An 18596-nucleotide genomic window follows, 5' to 3' on the forward strand; every position below is an offset into this window, starting at 1 on the left:
ACTTTACAGATTAGGGACTTGAAGATAGAATTTATTGAACTTGAGCTTGGTAAACATAATCCAGAGGGTAGAGTTCAGACAAAATCCCTACCTAAAAACCGGCCTATGAAAGATCTTTTAATAAATGGGACCCAAACTTCAGGATCACTGCTCCTCTCACTTTCACAATCAACCTGTAAAGAAAAAAAGTAATGGTTGCCACACCAGAGAGGGTGGAAGTACAGAAACGATCAGAGGAGAGGAACAATCTTTAACACAGTTGGCTTAACGCAGTGCCTCTCCGTTTCGCGAAAGTTCAAACGACTACTATGGGGCCACGGTTTGTTCCGGGCCAGGAAACACACGTGCATCCTGCGCATGCGCCCAAAAGCAACCCACTGCCCCTCCTGCTGAACCTCTTTAGCCAAGTCATCAACCAGCCCTCAAAATGCCCGCCCTCAAGACTAAACCCTCCGCCAATCAGGAAACCGGAATCGTCAGGCACGTCACTTATTTTGCATATGCCCTCCTCTCCCCGCCCCCATTCCTGGACTCCGCCCCGTCTGGGTCACGGATTGTCACCTAAGCGCTTCGTCCTGGCACCTGATTGGCTCTCTTTCCAGCTCCGCCTCCATCTCCACCCGCCGCCCGCCCCTTGGCGATCACACAGCGGCAGGCAGAGCAAAGTACGCAGGCGCAGGCGCTGCCTCTCTCTTCTAGCGGCCCGCCCTCCCTCCTCCCCCTCCCTCCCCTCCCCACCCCCTTCCCCTCCTCTCCGGGTCTGCGCCCGCGCGTCTTCCTCCGGCACGCGCCGCCGCTAGCCGAGCACTCTCGCCAGAGCCTTTGGCTCGCGCGTGCCTTTTCCCCTCAGGTTGTGGGGAGAGCGGGATCCTGCTCCGCCGCAGCAGCAGCAGCGGCAGCCCCGGCAGCCTCGGGCGACAGCGGCGGCGCGCGAGCCCCCAGGCGGACCGTACCACCGCTCGCCAGCACGCAGGGGGAGCCGCCCGCCTCGCCGCGCACGCCTCGGCGACCCCGCGGGGCTGAGGCGTCGCCGCGCCCGGCAGCGTGAGCGCAGAGCCGGCCCCGACCCCGAGCTCGGAGCCCCGCGGGCCGCGCCCGCCGCCGGCCCCACCCATCCGGGTCGAGGAGGCCGAGGCCATGGCCGAGACGGAGGAGCGGAGCCTGGACAACTTCTTTGCCAAGAGGGACAAGAAGAAGAAGAAGGAGCGGAGCAACCGGGCGGCGAGTGCCGCGGGTGCAGCGGGCAGCGCCGGCGGAAGCAGTGGAGCCGCGGGTGCGGCTGGCGGCGGGGCGGGCACGGGGACCCGGCCGGGCGACGGCGGGACCGCGAGCGCGGGGACTGCGGGCCCGGGGGCCGCCACCAAGGCTGTGACGAAGGTGAGGGGCCGGGAGGCCGGCACTCGGGGCCCGGGCCGCGCGCCGGCGCCCCATGTGCCCGCCCCCGCCTGCCGGGGAAGCGTCCGGGAGGGGCCGCGGGGGCCGGGCGGACGGGCGAGGGCCGCCACGTGACGCAGGCTCCCCACTTCGGGCAGGGCTCGCCTGGGCCGGGACCCCTTCCGACACCCGCCCTGGAGCCGCCCTTCTCACCCCGCGTCGCTCGGCGTTAGCCAGGGCCCAGGCGGCGCCACCCTCCAGGGGCACTAGGTCTGGGGCCGCAGCGCCCAGCACAGAGCAGCGTTTATTGGGTGACGTCTAGGCTGAGTAATTCCGTGTGCTGACCTCAGCCCAGTAGTTTGAGCTGAATTTTCGCTTTCAGCAGCCGCATTTGTAGCAGCTCTTTTGTGATGACTTAGTTTCTAAGCCCGTGAAAGAAAAAGAAAAGTCTCGGTGGCAAGGTTGGGGTAGAAATGTAGTTGTGAAATTCCTACTGACTTCTTCCTTCGGCTTTTCTTAGTTGCTTAAAGTAACAGCTCTCATGCAGGAACCCGGCGGAAGTACAGTGTTAGCCTACGAGCATGTTTGTCCTCCATGTAGCCTAGTTTGCCCCAGAACGAAGCAAGGGCTTTGACCGGTATATAAGTGCCTACTCAGTTTAGGTTCCAGCCACTTGATCCACTTTTCGTAGTGTGTTATTTGCTTAGTTATATGTCTACAAATAGCTTTAATTGATCAAATGGCGTTTGTTTTACAGGACGAAGATGAGTGGAAAGAATTGGAGCAAAAAGAGGTTGATTACAGCGGCCTCAGGGTTCAGGCAATGCAAATAAGGTATGGTCTGGTTACAAATGTGTTTAGATAACTTTTAGGACAGATACTGGATACAAGTTAGGTTTTCCTTTAGCCCCAAAGCAGCATCATAGTAGCCTTGTGCTCTAGATAGGCTTATTAGGACTCAAATGGGTTCTGTCTACTCTTTCTCACTGCGTGAAGGCAGCCCTTCCGTGTGCTCATCAAATTAGCTACTGACTCTAAAATCCTGTGAGAGCTTGCCTACTTCCAGTTCTGGTGAGGCCTTTTCATTTGAGACAGCTAAAATGGATTTTGTCACTTCAGAATTTTCACTGTTAACATCGGTGATTGTACTTAGTTTTGGTTTCAAAAATAATGTGGATTTTTTCACATCCTCTCCAATAAGCAAGTGAATGTATTTTTGTAATTGAAGTATATCATACTTAGAGAGAGAGGTTTCATGTGTTCACACAGTGCTACCAACCTGTGCAGTAAGTACGCAGGTCAAGAAACTTGAGTATTACTAATACGGAACAAGGTTCGCCTCCTAACACCTACTCACTGCATTCACCTTCAACACAACCACTATCCGTAATTTTTTCTAAAACTTAATAGGAATGGAATTATATGTGTAAACATGTTATTTTTTAAAGTTCACGAAAACAGTAATTTTAAAAAATTGGGTAGTTTAGAAGATTTGAAATTAACATTTTGTTAAGTCCAGTCTATGGCAGTCAACTTTGATGCTAAGTGCCATATTTTGGAGGGTTCATAAAGTAGGAAAAAAACAAGTGAAGATATGGATCTGCTTTAAGATTAAAAAATCCTTTGCTCCCAGTTTAAATAAAAAAGGATTTTGATAAACTGTCTCCAGTTTGAAGCTTGCATTTTATAGGCAATGCCAGTGAGTGCGAGGCACAGTGGAGGAAGTACTTTCCTTAACTGAAAACTGTCTTTTGACCTCTCTGGATGTTAGTATCTATAGCTTTAGATAACTTTTTCAAAAAGCAGTGTTAATAATTTGTTGAATACCTACCACAGCTAGGCATTAATGTCCTGTGAAAACATCATTTTGTGAGCTTAGCCAAAGTGAAACCCCCGACTGATAATGGGAAACTTTCAGGAACGGTAGCTTCTCCACTCTTGAGATTTCTTTGTAGTGGTGTTGAGTAGAAGTGATTAGGCTTAAGTTTGATTCCCAACCACTTGTTGGCTTCCTTCATGTATCTTCATCTTTTCTGTCTCCTGGGGCTTGACCTGTAAAGAATGGGGGAGGAGCGGATGTGAGGTTCTTCCCTTTTGGGGTTGTGGAACTACCTGTGTGTGTGGCTCCTGTTCTGTTGTAAAATTTGGCTCTTCTTGTCTTTTTTTTCCTAAGTGACTGCAGGTTCTTGAAAACGTGAGTGACTGTAAGAATAGTGTTTGGCCATGTCGAACTTGGCAAAAGTAGCACTTTACTGAAGATAAAATTTTGGTTTCAAGTTCACTGACGATTAGAAATTGATTTTATTAAACTATGGATATTATTTAAACAGAACCTGTGTTTTTTCTGTTATTGACTATAAGTTACATGTTCATCTTCAGGGTTATTTTGGTCTTGATCTATTTTGGTTACTCTTGAGATCGGGAAAAGTGTCTTAAATAACTTATATACTTCACCCTTGCCAGGGATATAAGTATCAGCTAGTACAAGCCTTTAAGTTCTGCTCAACCTGAAGTAGAGTAGCTTTTATATTGTCTTTTGGTTTCTTAACATCTAGTTATTGGCCTGAAGTGGCCATCCTAGTAGAGGTATTCCACTAACCTGCAACGCTGAGAAACTCTCTTTCCCATATGCTCATCCACCAATCTCTGCTACATGTGCTTTATCTTATTCTCTTTCTCAATATACTGAGAGTTAGCTGCAGATGTCACCGTCAGTCTTTTTTTTTTTTTGAAACAGAGTTTCGCTCTTGTTGCCCAGGCTGGAGTACAGTGGCGCGATCTAAGCTCACCACAACCTCCAACCCCTGGGTTCAAGCGATTCTAATGCCTCAGCCTCCTGAGTAGCTGAGATTACAGGCATTTGTCACCGCACCCGGCTAATTTTGTATTTTTAGTAGAGACGGAGTTTCTTCCTATTGGTCAGGCTGGTCTCGAACTCCTGACCTCAGGTGATCCGCCTGCCTCGGCCTTCCAAAGTACTGGAATCACAGGCGTGAGCCTCTGAGCCCAGCCAGATGTCACATACAATCTTAAAGTTCTTGACACTGGTCCTTATAGTAGTTAGCATGTTAGGCCTTTACCTGTACTGAAAGGGAAAAATTTTCATTAGCAGCAAACATACTATATATTAAGATCCTATTTCACATTTACCAACCAGCTCAAGATTTAATACTAGGGTACTTAACGTGTCCAATTTTGTGTCTAAGTTAATCTTATTCAAGATCATGCCATTATAGACAAATTCTTGAGCAGGAAGTCATTGAGGTGGTTATAAAGGAACCTGTCACTTGAGTTAGATTCTTGGTTGGTTGTAGGCCTCTTTCATCTCTTATTTTTTTATATTTTTGAGACAGTCTCACTTTGTCACCCCGGTTGGAATGCAGTGGCATGATCATAGCTCACTGTAGTCTTGAACTCCTGGGCTCAAGTGATCCTCCCACCTCAGCCTCCCAAGTAGCTGGGGCTACAGGTGTGAGTTGCCACCCCTGACTAATCTTACTTTTTTTCTGTAGATGGGGACTGTGTTCCTGGGCTGATCTCAAAACTCCTGGCCTCAAGTGATCTTCTCAAAGTACAGGAATCACAGGCATGAGCTGCTAGGCCCAGCTACTTCCATCTTTAAAATGGATTTTTGGGAGAATGTTAGTTAGAAAGATTTAATTCTTGAAGGCATACAGTGTTGAGTGTTTGTCATGTTTCAGTAAATAATTGAGTTCTTGGAGCCCAGTGGTTTTCTAGAAACTTTGGTGAGAAATCTAGACTTAAACCTGTTAGGCAGAGCTGGTTATGTTATCCAAGGTGGATTATTCTAGCAAATAGGTGACTACTTTGCTAGACGCTGTGAGGTTTTCTGGTTGTAGAAATAAGTCATGCTCTAATAGACGACAGTAGATAATTTCAAAGAGATGTGCAAGGTGCTCTGGGGCAGAGGAGAGACATTTCATCATCCATGAATGGGTCGGAAAGATTTCTTTGGATGAGGTGCAGTGACATTTTAAGCCTCCAGGCCAGGCATAGCTGATCAGGCCATGTTTATCTCGCCAGTTTACTGTTGCAGCAGTGCTAGGTGTAATAGGGACAAACCTGTGAGATGCCCGGTATTCCAGCAGCTCAGTCCAGTCTGATTCTTGTTTTAGCTGCTTCCCCCTAGTGTTGGGGAAGGGGAGTTAGGATGTATAAATTCCCAAGTCTCGAGGTAGAGAGATAAGGCTGTTCTATTCTTTATAAATATACTGCTGCAGGATGTGTGATCCTATCAGCCTTACTAAAGAAAACGCATTTCTCAAATCTCAAAGTAGAGAATATTTCTGCGTCATGCCTTAGAGCTATAAAGAGGATAAAATGAATTTAAAAGGTAATGTGAAATAATATAGCCTCTGGAATCCCACACTATTTTGACTCTGCTACTCTGTAGGCCTGGGGAAGGTACTTAAGTTTCCTCATACATACATACAGTGGGTCTCTTGCCTGCCTTAGTGTTACTGTGAGGTTTAACTTTGTACAGTGGGGTGGAATGCTGGCTGCCGTAGTAGATATTCAGTAAATCTTCCTTTTGTATCGTCATTATTCTCCTCACCCTACCAGTAGTGCCTTACAGGCTTACATGTATTTAAGACTGTGTATGTGGAATTGTGATGAATTTACAGCAGTATCGTAGTGTTTATTTATAACATTTAGCTAATGAGAAGCTATATATTAGGATCAAACACTGAATTTCAGCCCGTCTCCCGTGGAAATAACCGTTTGGAACTTGTTTCTTGTTCTGCTGTGACATTTGGAGAGTTGATGCTTTCTGAAATATGTAAATATGAAAAAGCAATAAAATATATAAATCATTTCTACCCTGCTAACTGGCATTTAGGCAAGCCCTCTAAGCATCTCTGGGCTTCAGTTCTCATTGTTGGATGAAGAGTTTTTTTGGCTTGGTCATTCTTTTTTTTTTTTTTTTGATAGAGTTTTTGCTTTTGTTACCCAGGCTGGGGTGCAATGGCATGATCTCGGCTCACTGCAACCTCCGCCTCCCAAGTTCAAGTGATTTTCCTGCCTCAGCCTCCCAAATAGCTGGGATTACAGGCATATGCCACCACGCCTAGCTAATTTTTGTATTTTTAGTAGAGACAGGGTTTCACCATGTTAGTTAGGCTGGTCTTGAACTCCTGACCTCCGGTGATCTGCCCACCTCTGCCTCCCAAAGTGCTGGGATTACAGGCGTGAGCCACCGTGCTCGGTTGATGAAGGGTCTTGACTAAACAATGTCCACATGCTTAGTTTAGTATTTCAGAATCTTAACCCAAAATACTTATTTATTTTATTATTACGCTAAGTTCTAGGGTACATGTGCACAACATGCAGGTTTGTTACACAGGTATACATGTGCTATGGTGGTTTGCTGCACCCATCAACTCGTCATTTACATTAGGTATTTCTCCTAACACTATCCCTCCCCCAGCTCCCTACCCCCCAGCAGACCCTGGTGTGTGATGTTCCCCTCCCTGTGTCTGTGTGTCCTCATTGTTCAACTCCCACTTATGATGAGAACATGCAGTGTTTGGTTTTCTGTCTTTGTGATAGTTTGCTGAGAACGATGGTTTCCAGCTTTATCCATGTCCCTGCGAAGGACATTAGCTCATCCTCCCTTTTTATGGCTGCATAGTATTCCATGGTGTATATGTGCTACATTTTCTTTATCCAGTCTGTTATTGATGGACATTTGGAAAAACCCAAAATATTTATTAAAAAAAATTTTTTTGGCCGGGCACAGTGGCTCACGCCTATAATCCCAGCGCTCTGGGAGGCTGAGGCGGATGAATTACCTGAGGTCAGGAGTTTGAGACCAGTCTGGCCAACATGGTGAAACCCTGTCTCTACTAAATACACAAAATTTTGCTGGGCATGATGGAGCAAGCAGCTACTTGGCAGGCTGAGATAGGAGAATCGCTTGAACCCAGGAGGTGGAGGTTGCAATGAGCCAAGATCACGCCATTGCTCTTCAGTCTGGGCAACAGGAGTGAAACTCCATCTCAAAAAAAAAAAAAAAATAGAGACAGGGTCTCACCAGGTTGCTCAGGCTGGTTTTGAACTCCTGGCCTCAAATGATCCTCCCACCTTGGCCTTCCAAAGTGCTGGGATTATGGGCATGAGCCACCGTACCTGGCCAAGAATCCAAAATACTAAGTTGTTCTCCTTGTGCCTTTTATTATTGATGTACAGTCCCTCTAATTAAACAGATTATGCTTATTTTTTGGTAATAGTTTGTAACGTAGGTGTATTTTAAATTTGTGGTTTTTAAATTTTTTTATTTTTTCCCTAAGGGCAAGGAGATGTTAGACACTAGACAGTAAAAAAGAAAACTTCAAGTTGAGATACTGTCACTATTCCGTCAGACCAAATAGGAGTTTTTATTTAAAAGCTTTCTGTGAGGCTGGGCGTGGTGGCTCACTCCTGTAATCCCAACACTTTGGGAAGCAGAGTTAGGAGGATCACTTGAGGCCAGGAGTACACGACCAGCCTGGGCAAGACCCTGCCTCTACAAAAAATGTAAAAAAAGTAAAATTAGCCAGTCATGGTGGTCTGCACCTGTAGTTCTACCTTACTTGGGAGGCTGAGGTGGGAGTATCTCTTGAGCCCAGGAGTTTAAGATTACAGTGAGCTAAGATTGGACCTCTGTACTCCAGCCTAGGTGACAGAGCAAGACCCTGTCTCTGAAAAAATTTTAAAAATAAAAAACGATTTTTTGTGTGTAGGTTATAAAAGTAATATGTTTGTTTTTAGAAATTTTTTGAAAAAGTGTAGCAGCATAAAATGTAAGAATTATCTGTAGTCTCTTCTGCTTAGGAATAATCAGTGAATAGTGCTGATTATTAAGGGCTTGTCAGCTCCATTTTACATAAGAGGAAATTGAGGAATAAAGAAATTAGTACCATATTCAAAGTTTCCTGGCCGGTAAGTGGCAGAGCCTGGATTTGAACCAGGAAGCCTGACTTTAGAATCTGCTCCTAATTGCTTGCTGCATGAAGAAGATAAAGTCATACATTCTAGCACCCAGAGCTACTCTATAATATAAACTTTTAAAAATTGTTGTAGATATCTTTGTATTTATATTAGGTATGTAGCTGTTGTTGTAGTGAATTTTTGGTTTGTATGACATGAATACTACCTCCAAGTCAGCATAGGCTTTACATTTTAAATGGCTGTGTAGAATTCTCTTACATGTTAATGAAAAGGAAAACTGAGGGATGGCCTGGCTATATTTTTTCTTTCTTTTAAATTGCATTTTTTTTTCTTTCTCAGATCTCTTAGGGATGAATTGACATATTCTCTGTCCTTTTTCCTCTCAGATAAAGTTGTAAGTAAAATCTTGCTGTAAATGTAGATGAGATAGATCTATTCTTCTTTTCCCTCTCTTCCTTATTGCCACTCCAGCCTCTGAATTCTGCAGTTACCTCTGATTGGTAGGTAATTCATACAATGCTGCCATTTTTTATTTTTTATTTTTGACACGGGGTCTCGCTCTGTCACCCAGGCTGGAGTGCAGTGGTGCAATCTCGGCCCACTATAGCCTCTGCCTCCTGGGTTCAACCAATTCTCCTGCCTCAGCCACCCAAGTAGCTGAGATTACAGGCATATGCCACCACACCCAGCTAATTTTTGTGTTTTTAGTAGAGACAGGGTTTTGCCATATTGGCCAGGCTGGTCTCGAACTCCTGACCTCAGGTGATCCGCCTACCTCGGCCTCCCGAAGTCCTGGGATTACAGGTGTGAACCACCGTGCCCGGCCAGTGCCATTATTTTTTAATGGCATTTTGCCACTTTTTTTTTTGAGTTGGAGTCTCACTCTGTCACCCAGGCGGGAGTGCAGTGGTGCGATCTCAGCTTACTGCAAGCTCCGCCTCCCGGGTTCATGCCATTCTGCCTCAGCCTCCCAAGTAGCTGGGACTACAGGCGTCTGCCACCACGCCCAGCTAATTATATATATATATATATATATATATATATATATTTTTTTTTTTTTTTTTTTTTGGTAGCGACAAAGTTTCACCATGGTCTTGATCTCCTGACCTCGTGGCCCGCCTGCCTCAGCCTCCCAAAGTGCCACTTTATTTTTTTCTAAGTATCTTTAAAGGAGAGTGTCAAGCTGGTCGTATAGCCAGCTCGTGTCTTGTTTTAATAGAAATGGAAGGAAAGCATCCTTAGATATCCTTTTGCAGAAGCCAAGAGAGGCTGTGATGTTCCCAAGGTTATACAGTCAAGAGAGGCCGGTGGTAAGTGGAAGGCCAGGGACAGAGTTTTGGGAACCAACCTTTTTTTTATAGGAAGGTGGGGAAAACGTAAAATGATGAAGGAGTTGAGAAGCTTGAAGACCTAGGAAAAGCCACCATTGTCATGAAAAATAATTTTATGAAAAGGTTGGTAGTTGAGTATCTTCTGCCAGGTGTATCTTCAAGGTGAAGAGCTGCAGAAAGGACGTTTGATTTAGCCATTATTATGCTTTAATATCCCTGTGGTCAGTATCCCGTTTGTCAAGAGACAAAAATATATACACTTGGCAATTTAGGACATGTAAAGTTACATAAAATAATAAAAAGTAATCCAACAAAAAGAGAAATAATCAAAGATGCCTAGGAGAAATAGATTATGACTCAAGTCAATTCAAGAATAAATTAATTAGCATTGAGAAAATACTGCAAGCAGTCTTAAGATGGTATGTTACCACTGAGGGTATCTTTTCCATTTATAACATCTGGAAAACCGAAGACTGAGCTCTTATATATATATTTTTAAACAGGTGATAAATACATGTCTGATGTTAGGGGCTAGTTCTATCCTTTGTAAACACGGCATATATTTGTTTTCATCTGCTGGAATGTGAATTCTGATTCTGAGAGCATTTTGTTACATGTGCTAAAGGATTGGCAAATAAAATTATACAACTTTCAAAACCCTTCATTTGTCACTAAAAATATGCTTACCATAAATGCCTGTTTGTACACTTCGGTGCAATGAAAATTTTGTAATCGTGCTCTTAATCCTTCAGCTCACTCTCTTCTCTGCATTTCAGGTTGTATCATCCTCTCTTCCCTCCCTTAGTCGCTTGAGGCGGTAACTGGGGTTCTGCTCTTACGTAGGGTCCTGCAAACCATCAGGCATATTGTCACAGAGGCACATCAGTATTTTTTTTTTTTTTTCCAGACACAGTCATGCTCTGTCACCCAGGAGGGAGTGCAGTGGCACAATTTCAGCTCACTGCAGCCTCTGCCTTCTGGGTTCAAGGGATTCTCCTGCCTCAGCTTCCCCAGTAGCTGGGATTACAGGGGTGCGCGCCCATGCCTGGCTAATTTTTGTATTTTTAGTACAGATGGGTTTCGCCACGTTGCCCAGCCTGGTCTTGAACTCCTGACCTCAGGTGATCCATCCACCTTGGCCTCCCAAAGTCCTGGGATTACAGGGTTGTACAGATAATCATGGATAAAACTAAGGATTTGGACTGAAAATTTTCTTGGTGGTTCCTTAATGAATTTACATGTTTGCTTTTCCAACAGTGAAAAGGAAGAAGATGATAATGAAAAGAGACAAGATCCAGGTGATAACTGGGAAGAAGGTGGAGGTGGTGGTGGAGGTATGGAAAAATCTTCAGGTCCCTGGAATAAAACAGCTCTGGTCCAAGCACCTCCTGCTCCAGTAATCGGTAATTTTACTATTTCAGTTTCAGAAAGATGTCTAATTTATATATGATTTTGTATATGGTCCACTTTCAACTCGGTGCATGATTATGGTGGGGTGAGAAGGAGGGGCTCCTTTCCATTCCTGGTTGAGTGGGATGTGTGTGTCTCTTGTTAAAGACTTCAGAATCCTAAAGAAAAGGAATCTGGAAGTTAAAAGACATACTTTTGTCCTATATGTTGCTGTAAAATTTGTATGTAGATAGTCTAGTCGATTCCAGTTTCGTTTATTTAAATTGAGCATTTATTCTAATATTCTCTTTAAATATTAACTACTTGCTAGTGGAGGAAAAGGTAAGGAAAAGACTTCAATTTACTAGAATCCAAGGTAAGCTTCATTTGGGATTTTTAGTAGTAATTACCTAGGGTTGGGTATAACTCCAAAAGTTTTCATGAGAGAGAAAATTCTTAAAGCTTTTATCATTTAAAATATTTTTGACAGCTGAGTAAGGACAAAGACAAGGGGCCCTTGTCTTCACTTGTGCTTTGTCTTTTTCATTCCCTTTAACTTTCCTGTTTTTTGAAGCATGAATTCTCAGCAGGACTGATGTTATCATTCTCAATGGGGTAAAAGTTGCTTCTTACAGAGTGAAGGAATCTTATACCTTATCAGTCATTTGTGGCCTGCGAAAAGGCTAGAGTGCATAAACAGATGTATAGTTTATCTGCAGTATTAAAATTTTATGGAGTGGGGGGCAGTTGGGAAACAGATGTCTGAAAGGTCTCCTTAGGGCGATAATGAAAGTTTAAGAGCACTACTTTAAAGAAATGTATACTCATTGTTTTATTTAGAATGGCATAAAGAATAACTTATCACTCCAAATCTTGCTATGCTGAAATCACACAGATAACTACTGTATTTTTTAGAGACAGTTTTACTCTGTGGCCCAGGCTGCAGTGCAGTGGTGCAACGTGGCTCATTGCAGCCCCTCAACTGCTTGGACTCAAGTGATTCTCCCACCCCAGCCTTCCAAGTAGACTACCAGGGCATGCCACCTGTTTATTTTATTGTGGAGATGAGATCTCACTATGTTGCCCAGGCTAGTCTCCGACTCCTGGGTTCAAGCAATCCTGCCACCGTAGTTTCCCAAAGTGCTGGGATTACAGGTGTGAGCCACCACACCCGGTCTTATGTTTTTAAATCTTTAGAATCTTTTTGTTTTGTTTGAGACAGAGTCTTGCTCCTGACTTCAAGTGATCTGCCTGCCTCGACCTCCAAAAGTGCTGGGATTACAGGCGTGAGCCATCATGCCTGGTTAGAATCTTTTTTTCTTTTTTTCTTTCTTTCTTTCTTTTTATTTTTTCCAATAGACAAAGTCTCATTCTCTTGCCCAGGCTGGAATGCAGTGGCACAGTCTTGGGTCACTGCAACCTCCACCTCCCGGGTTCAAGCTAGTCTCCTGCCTCAGCCTCTTGAGTAGCTGGGATTATAGGCATGCACCATGATGCCCTGCTAATTCTTTGTATTTTTAGTAGAGATGAGGTTTCAACATGTTGGCCAGGCTGGTTTTGAACTCCTGACCTCAAGTGATCTGCCTGCCTCGGGCTGCCAAAGTGCTAGGATTACAGACTTGAGCCACCACGCCCCAGCCCCAGCTAGAATCTTAAAAAATAACCACACTGGCATTTCATTAAATAAATTCTTTACATATGGCATCTTAATCAGTCCCCCCCAATCAGGTAAAGAAGTAATTCATATTTATTGGTAGGGAAACTGAGGACTATTTAAGTCCTATTCTGAAAGGCAGTCCCTGATGAGACCAGTCATCCAGTCCCAGCAGATTCCTTTTCTACTTCCAGTAATTTGGCTTGTGGAACTCACCATTTACGTAGATTACTAAAGTTGTACAGGGAGGAGGAGTTAGAATAATACCCTAGAAAAATAGAATGTTTTCACTTTTCTTTTTTCTTTTTTGAGAGACAGAGTCTTGTTCTGTTGCCCACGATGGAGTGCAGTGGCTCAATATTGGCTCACTGCAACCTCTGCCTCCCAGGTTCAAGCCATTCTCCTGCCTCAGCCCCCTGAGTAGCTGGGATTACAGGCGTCTGCCATCACGCCCGGCTAAGTTTTGTATTTTTTGTAGAGACAGTGTTTCACCATGTTGGCCCAACTGGTCTTGAACTCCTGACCCCAGGTGATTCACTCACCTCAGCCTCCCAGAGTGCTGGGATTACAGGTGTGAACCACCACACCTGGCCTGTTTTCACTTTAGACATTTTCTGAAATAACTTTCCTTCTGTTGTCTGACCCAGAGACCCTGGTATTGTTTTTTCTGTAATTGTTAAATGATTGGGAATGCAAGAATAGCTTATTAAAATGCTGAACATTTGAATAGTTTATCTAAAAATTGTTTTAAAATATTAGTTACAGAAACCCCAGAACCGGCAATGACTAGTGGTGTGTATAGGCCTCCTGGGGCCAGGTTAACCACAACAAGGAAAACACCACAAGGACCACCAGAAATCTACAGCGATACACAGTTCCCATCCCTGCAGTCAACTGCCAAGCACGTAGAAAGCCGGAAGTAAGTACTATAAGTAATTGCATTTTGTTTAGGACTTCTGTTCCTCGGCCAGGGAGTGGGATATAGGGCATACCCACCCAAGGGAGACTATTCCTTAACTAATGAAGCCTGAGCTTCAGCTGACAGGCAGCTAAGAGTCAGGACGGAACTTTATATACCTAGAAGGGAGGAAAGGGGGAGGGCAAAGAGCATTGGAGACTGACTTTGTCTTCTGTCTGCAAAAGTTTCTCTTAGCCCTGGTTTATGTTGTTTTATAGCAATGACAAGTTTTAATGTAGTTAAAATTCTTTTATAATTGAGTGGCTTTTGCTCCTTATAATATGGAAACTAGAAATATAAAAACGCTGTGTAATTATATTCCCAGTTAATGTGACTGTAGACAGAAGATGTTGGCATTTATAAATCTAATATTAAAATAATCTTATTTCAGCAGGTACTTAAAATGAATGCTACCTGGAATTAAATGACTACATATGGCACAACTACATCTTACTTAGGGACATGAATTTTTTAAAATAAAATGGGAAGAAATGTAAATGACATCAGATGGAAATGTTTTTTGGGGTGGCTTTTAGAATAAATCCCAGCCTTTTCGCCACTTTGAGAGCACAGCTGGCTTGAATTTAAACCTCCACGTGGACTTGCTCCTCTGCTCTGTCTTAAAAAATGTATAAGGGACCTTTGGGAGGGCAGTGATTCACCACACTCAAGTTTCTTTACCTGATCTAATCAGATCCACTCCCACAAAATTGATGTGAGGAGAAATCATTGACTAACGAGTAGAATTTACTTGAATGAGAAAATTGTTACCCTTGTGCATAGAGAGAGAGATGTATTATCTATTACTTGCTAAAAGTGAAAGTGTTAGGAGGAATGTCATCACACAGCTTTTAACAGTTTTCTTCAAGTTTGTCCTGAAATAGGGTCACATTTAATACTATTTAGTAGAAGATAGGACCCTAGAGCTTCAGTACAGCGTTCTGTGTTTTCTGTTCAAATTGAAGCCTTAAAATGATTTGATAAGGATTTTATATATGCCCACTCCTACCCCTCCCCAGGATTCTTCTAAGGGGTGGCTTTTTTTTTTAAATTCAAGGACGAGTATTTTCAAAAACCCTAGTGAAGAAAAAATATTTACTGATTACATTTCTTTTCCCTTAGGGATAAAGAAATGGAGAAGAGCTTTGAAGTAGTAAGACACAAAAATAGAGGTAGGGATGAGGTTTCAAAAAACCAGGCCCTTAAACTTCAGCTAGACAACCAGTATGCTGTGCTTGAAAATCAGAAAAGCAGCCACTCACAATACAATTAAGGAATGGGCTTTGCTAACCCTTCTGAGGTAACTAGACTGCAGCTAACCACCACCAACAGTCAGTCATCATCTGATCTCTGCTGGACCTACAGACACCGATGCAGACCACTCAATTTCCTGACCGGCCCTATTGCACTATGGAAGTTAAAAGTGTCGCGACTGCTCTATACATATTGGATTTAGGGGAATTTTCATTGTTATATAAATGTGTGAACTAGTTTCAACAGTGTTCTTTCATATTTACTCTGCAAATACAAAAAACCAAAACCTGCAGCCAGTGGTCATTTCAAAATCTTTTTATGTTCAGATACTGAGCCTTCATAAGGGTTGACTACCTCAGATCTGCTGCACTCATTGTGGACTTCATGTGGATCACAACTTCTGGATAAGAAGGTTACAACTATTAAGTGTTGATGTGAACCTTGCAACCAGCTCTACTGGATTCTTACCAGAAATCCTGCATAAAAAGTCAGCCATCTGGGTTCTGATCTGCTGTAAAAGATGAAGATTTAAGTGACCTTAATTAACCTGTCCTGTGCCCTACCCTTAAGGAATACTCTATGTAGTAGGCTGTGGCTATATTATACTTCCTGGAACACGCCGCTGAAAAGAACTGATGTGTTCAGATCATCTGTGTAGGGCTGTGATTTGTAATTTAAACTTTAATTGTATTCTGAGGTAACCACAAAATAAATTCAACCGAACTGGGGTCCACCAAGTAGGGGAAGGGGTAAGGGAGAGAAGAATCTTTTTTTTTTTTTTTTTTTGGTAATTTTTTTTTTTATTTGGATAGTGCTTTTTTGTTTTGTTTTTGTTCTGCATTAAGGCCTTTTTTGCTTTGACTTGAAGTAAGTTCTTTGACAGAGCATATTGCTTGGTTAAGTAAGTAACCTAAAGTATGCATTAGGATTGTGAAATGTCTTCGTGAGTATGCCAGTCCTGAGGGTGGAACCAAATCGCCTTTGATGTAAAGGGCAGTGGATTCTGGAGGCTCTACTTCAGGTGCTGCTAATGCCTCTTCTAATCAGGTCTAAATTGTGTAGTAAACTGCAGTGGGAAGAAAATGCTTTCTACTCAGGCTAAGGGGTTCACTGATCTGTCCTTACAAATTCAGAGCAACATGAGCAAAACCTCAGCTAAAATCCGTTTAAGTATCATGGATTGTGCATGATCTTTGATAAGAATTCCTCATGTACTTGTGCCCAGTTTTTCAAGGTATTGGCTGTTGTATAGATGCAGTGATTGTCCCAGCTAGCTCTGTTTTCAACCTTTTGGTGTGTCTTTATGTTCATTTGGAGAGTCAGGGCGAAAGACAGGTGATGTAGCACTTCTGTTTTTAATAATTACAGCTTCAAATACCTATTAATAGTTTGAGGTCCTTTAGACGGACTTGAGGAAGCCACCCAGGATTGCGGAAGAGTGTCCACCTAACAAGATGGTCTGGCAGTTTCCTAGTTTTGTATCTTTGGTTCAATAGAAATATCTGAAAGTGGTAATGTGACCACTTGATGCAGAGTCCGGGTTTCTCTATAATAAATCCCTTTGCCAAATGCATGAGTTGCAGACTTGATATTGGCAAGAGTGAAGCAAGTGGGTGAGTAAAACTATTTTGATGTGGGAGCATTTTCAGATAGGAGTTTAGTCTTGATGAAAGTGTCCGTGCAGGAATTGGACTCCAAGGAGGGTTACAGTATCTCCTGATGGGATCTGCCACTCACATCTGGGCAATAATGTTGACATTTGAGGTGGCAGGCAGGATGCCTGCCTTCTAATCTATTTGGGTGAGTAGTTGAGCCAGCCAAGGGGAAGTTGAATGATTAAATCAGAAATGGGATTCTTGGTAAACTGAAGACTATTTGGGAACGAAAAACCTTAAAAAATAGGCTCTTCATCGTTGAACTGTGTATTTTCCCTGCATTTTTTTCCCCACAAAATTTTGTTGGGGGTTGTGTTACCGAAGAATGAACAGAGATGAGTAAGTGGAGGTGTTATGTAAAGGCATACTGTACCCGAAATCTGAAGACCTGCAGCAGATTTAAATTACAACTCTTGTTAAAACTTTTTAAAAGATTGTGAAAATATCAAAATGTACATGAATCAAGTTTTAATATACTGTATGATGGGTGGATGAGGCTGTCCATTGTACCATTTGTTTGAATTCTCAGGCATGGTTTGGCAGTGCAAGAACTCTGTAACATTAACAAATTCAATAAAAAGTAAATATATGGATTTTGGACTGTAATGGTTATTTTAAAGCCTTATTTTGTCTTTGAAAATGGTGAGTTGAGGTCATACCTCTCGCTGTGGGAAAGTGAAGATGCTCTAAACTCAGGAGTGTACTTTTTTTTCTTTCTTTCTTTCTTTTTTTTTTTTTTGTTTGAGACAGTCTCGCTCTGTCACCCAGGCTGGAGTGCAGTGGTGTGATCTCAGCTCACTTCATCCTCCGCCTCCCCGGTTCAAGTGATTCTGCCTCAGCCTCCTGAGTAGCTGGGATTACAGGCACGCACCACCACACCAGCTAATTTTTGTATTTTTAGTAGAGACGGAGTTTCACCATGTTCGCCAGGCTGGTCTTGAACTCCTGACTTCGTGTCCACCTGCCTTGGCCTCCCAAAGTGCTGGGATTACAGGTGTGAGCCACCAGGCCTGGCCGGTAGTGTACTTTCCATTTCAGAAGTGTTTATGGAGTGCTCAAGCATAAAAAAGACCGATGAGGATTTAGGCAAACCAAAGACAGTAAAAAAAAGAAATACAAAATTTTAAAAATACAAAACATGAGGCATGAAAGTGGCTACAAAGCTATGACAAATATTTTTGGAAAACTTGAAATACACATTTGTCCTTGTTGCTGTATTAAATTTTGTTACCTTAAATTATGGCAGAGGAATCTAAAATCTTTATATAGACTAGGGATTTGAGACTTTGTTCCTTGAGAATCTTAAAATTCTCAAAAAGAGCAGTAATTTTAAATTTCAGGATTTTGGATTATAGTCCCTAGATTTCTAAATTAGCAAAAGTGTATTTGTCATTTTGGTAATGGAGTTTAAATATGTAGTATTAACAATTTGTTATTTGATTATTTGTGCTTGATTGAGATTTTTTTCTTTTGACAGCCCGATTTAAGGTAGAACAGGCACAGAAACTCAAGTCTTCCCTGCTTTAATTTCCTCTATAGTTTTAACTTTTTAGATAAAAGTCACGCTTTTCCAAAAACAAGAGACAGAGTCTTGTGCTGGAGTACAGTGTCACAATGATGGCCCCCTGCAGCCTTCAACTCCTGGCATCAAGGAATCCTCCCTCTTCAGCCTGCTGAGTAGCTGGGATTACTGTGTGTGCCACCAAACACTATTTTGTTTTTTAAGAGATGGGGTCTTACTATGTTGCCCAGGCTGGTCTCAAGCTTCCTGGTCTCAAGCAATCCTCCTCAGCATCCCAAAGTGCTGGAATGTTTTACAGCCACTTTGGGAGCCACCACACCTGGCCAAAAGTCACCTTTTGAAGTATACAATTTAAGACTTTCTTATATTCTCAAAGTTATGCATCCATCACCACTCTTTTAAAGTTCTTGAACATTTTCATCACCCCAAAAAGAAATTCTATTGTTATTAGTCATTTTCTTCCTTTCTCTCAAATTCCTTAGTCCTAGGCAGCCACTATTGTATTGTC

The 18596-nt window shown here is 42.9% G+C and overlaps 1 protein-coding gene across 7 annotated transcripts; it reads left to right on the forward strand.

Annotated features, from left to right (window-relative positions):
• Positions 1–756: 756 nt before the first annotated feature.
• Positions 757–17159, forward strand: CDV3 (CDV3 homolog). Of its 7 annotated transcripts, none has more exons than XM_065539922.2 (5): positions 757–1377; positions 2132–2208; positions 10914–11059; positions 13459–13618; positions 14049–17159. In XM_065539922.2, exons 1-5 carry the CDS (start codon positions 1138–1140, stop codon positions 14062–14064), a joined length of 639 nt encoding a protein of 212 aa, XP_065395994.1. In that variant the 5' UTR covers positions 757–1137; the 3' UTR covers positions 14065–17159. The 7 variants fall into 7 exon arrangements, with proteins under 7 accessions (XP_065395994.1, XP_045242914.1, XP_045242913.1 ...); XM_045386979.3 differs by having other exon boundaries at positions 14052–17159; XM_045386978.2 differs by having other exon boundaries at positions 14780–17159.
• The last annotated feature ends 1437 nt before the right edge of the window (positions 17160–18596 follow it).

The sequence above is a fragment of the Macaca fascicularis genome, chromosome 2, assembly GCF_037993035.2.
Source record: "Macaca fascicularis isolate 582-1 chromosome 2, T2T-MFA8v1.1".
Taxonomy (NCBI): domain Eukaryota; kingdom Metazoa; phylum Chordata; class Mammalia; order Primates; family Cercopithecidae; genus Macaca; species Macaca fascicularis.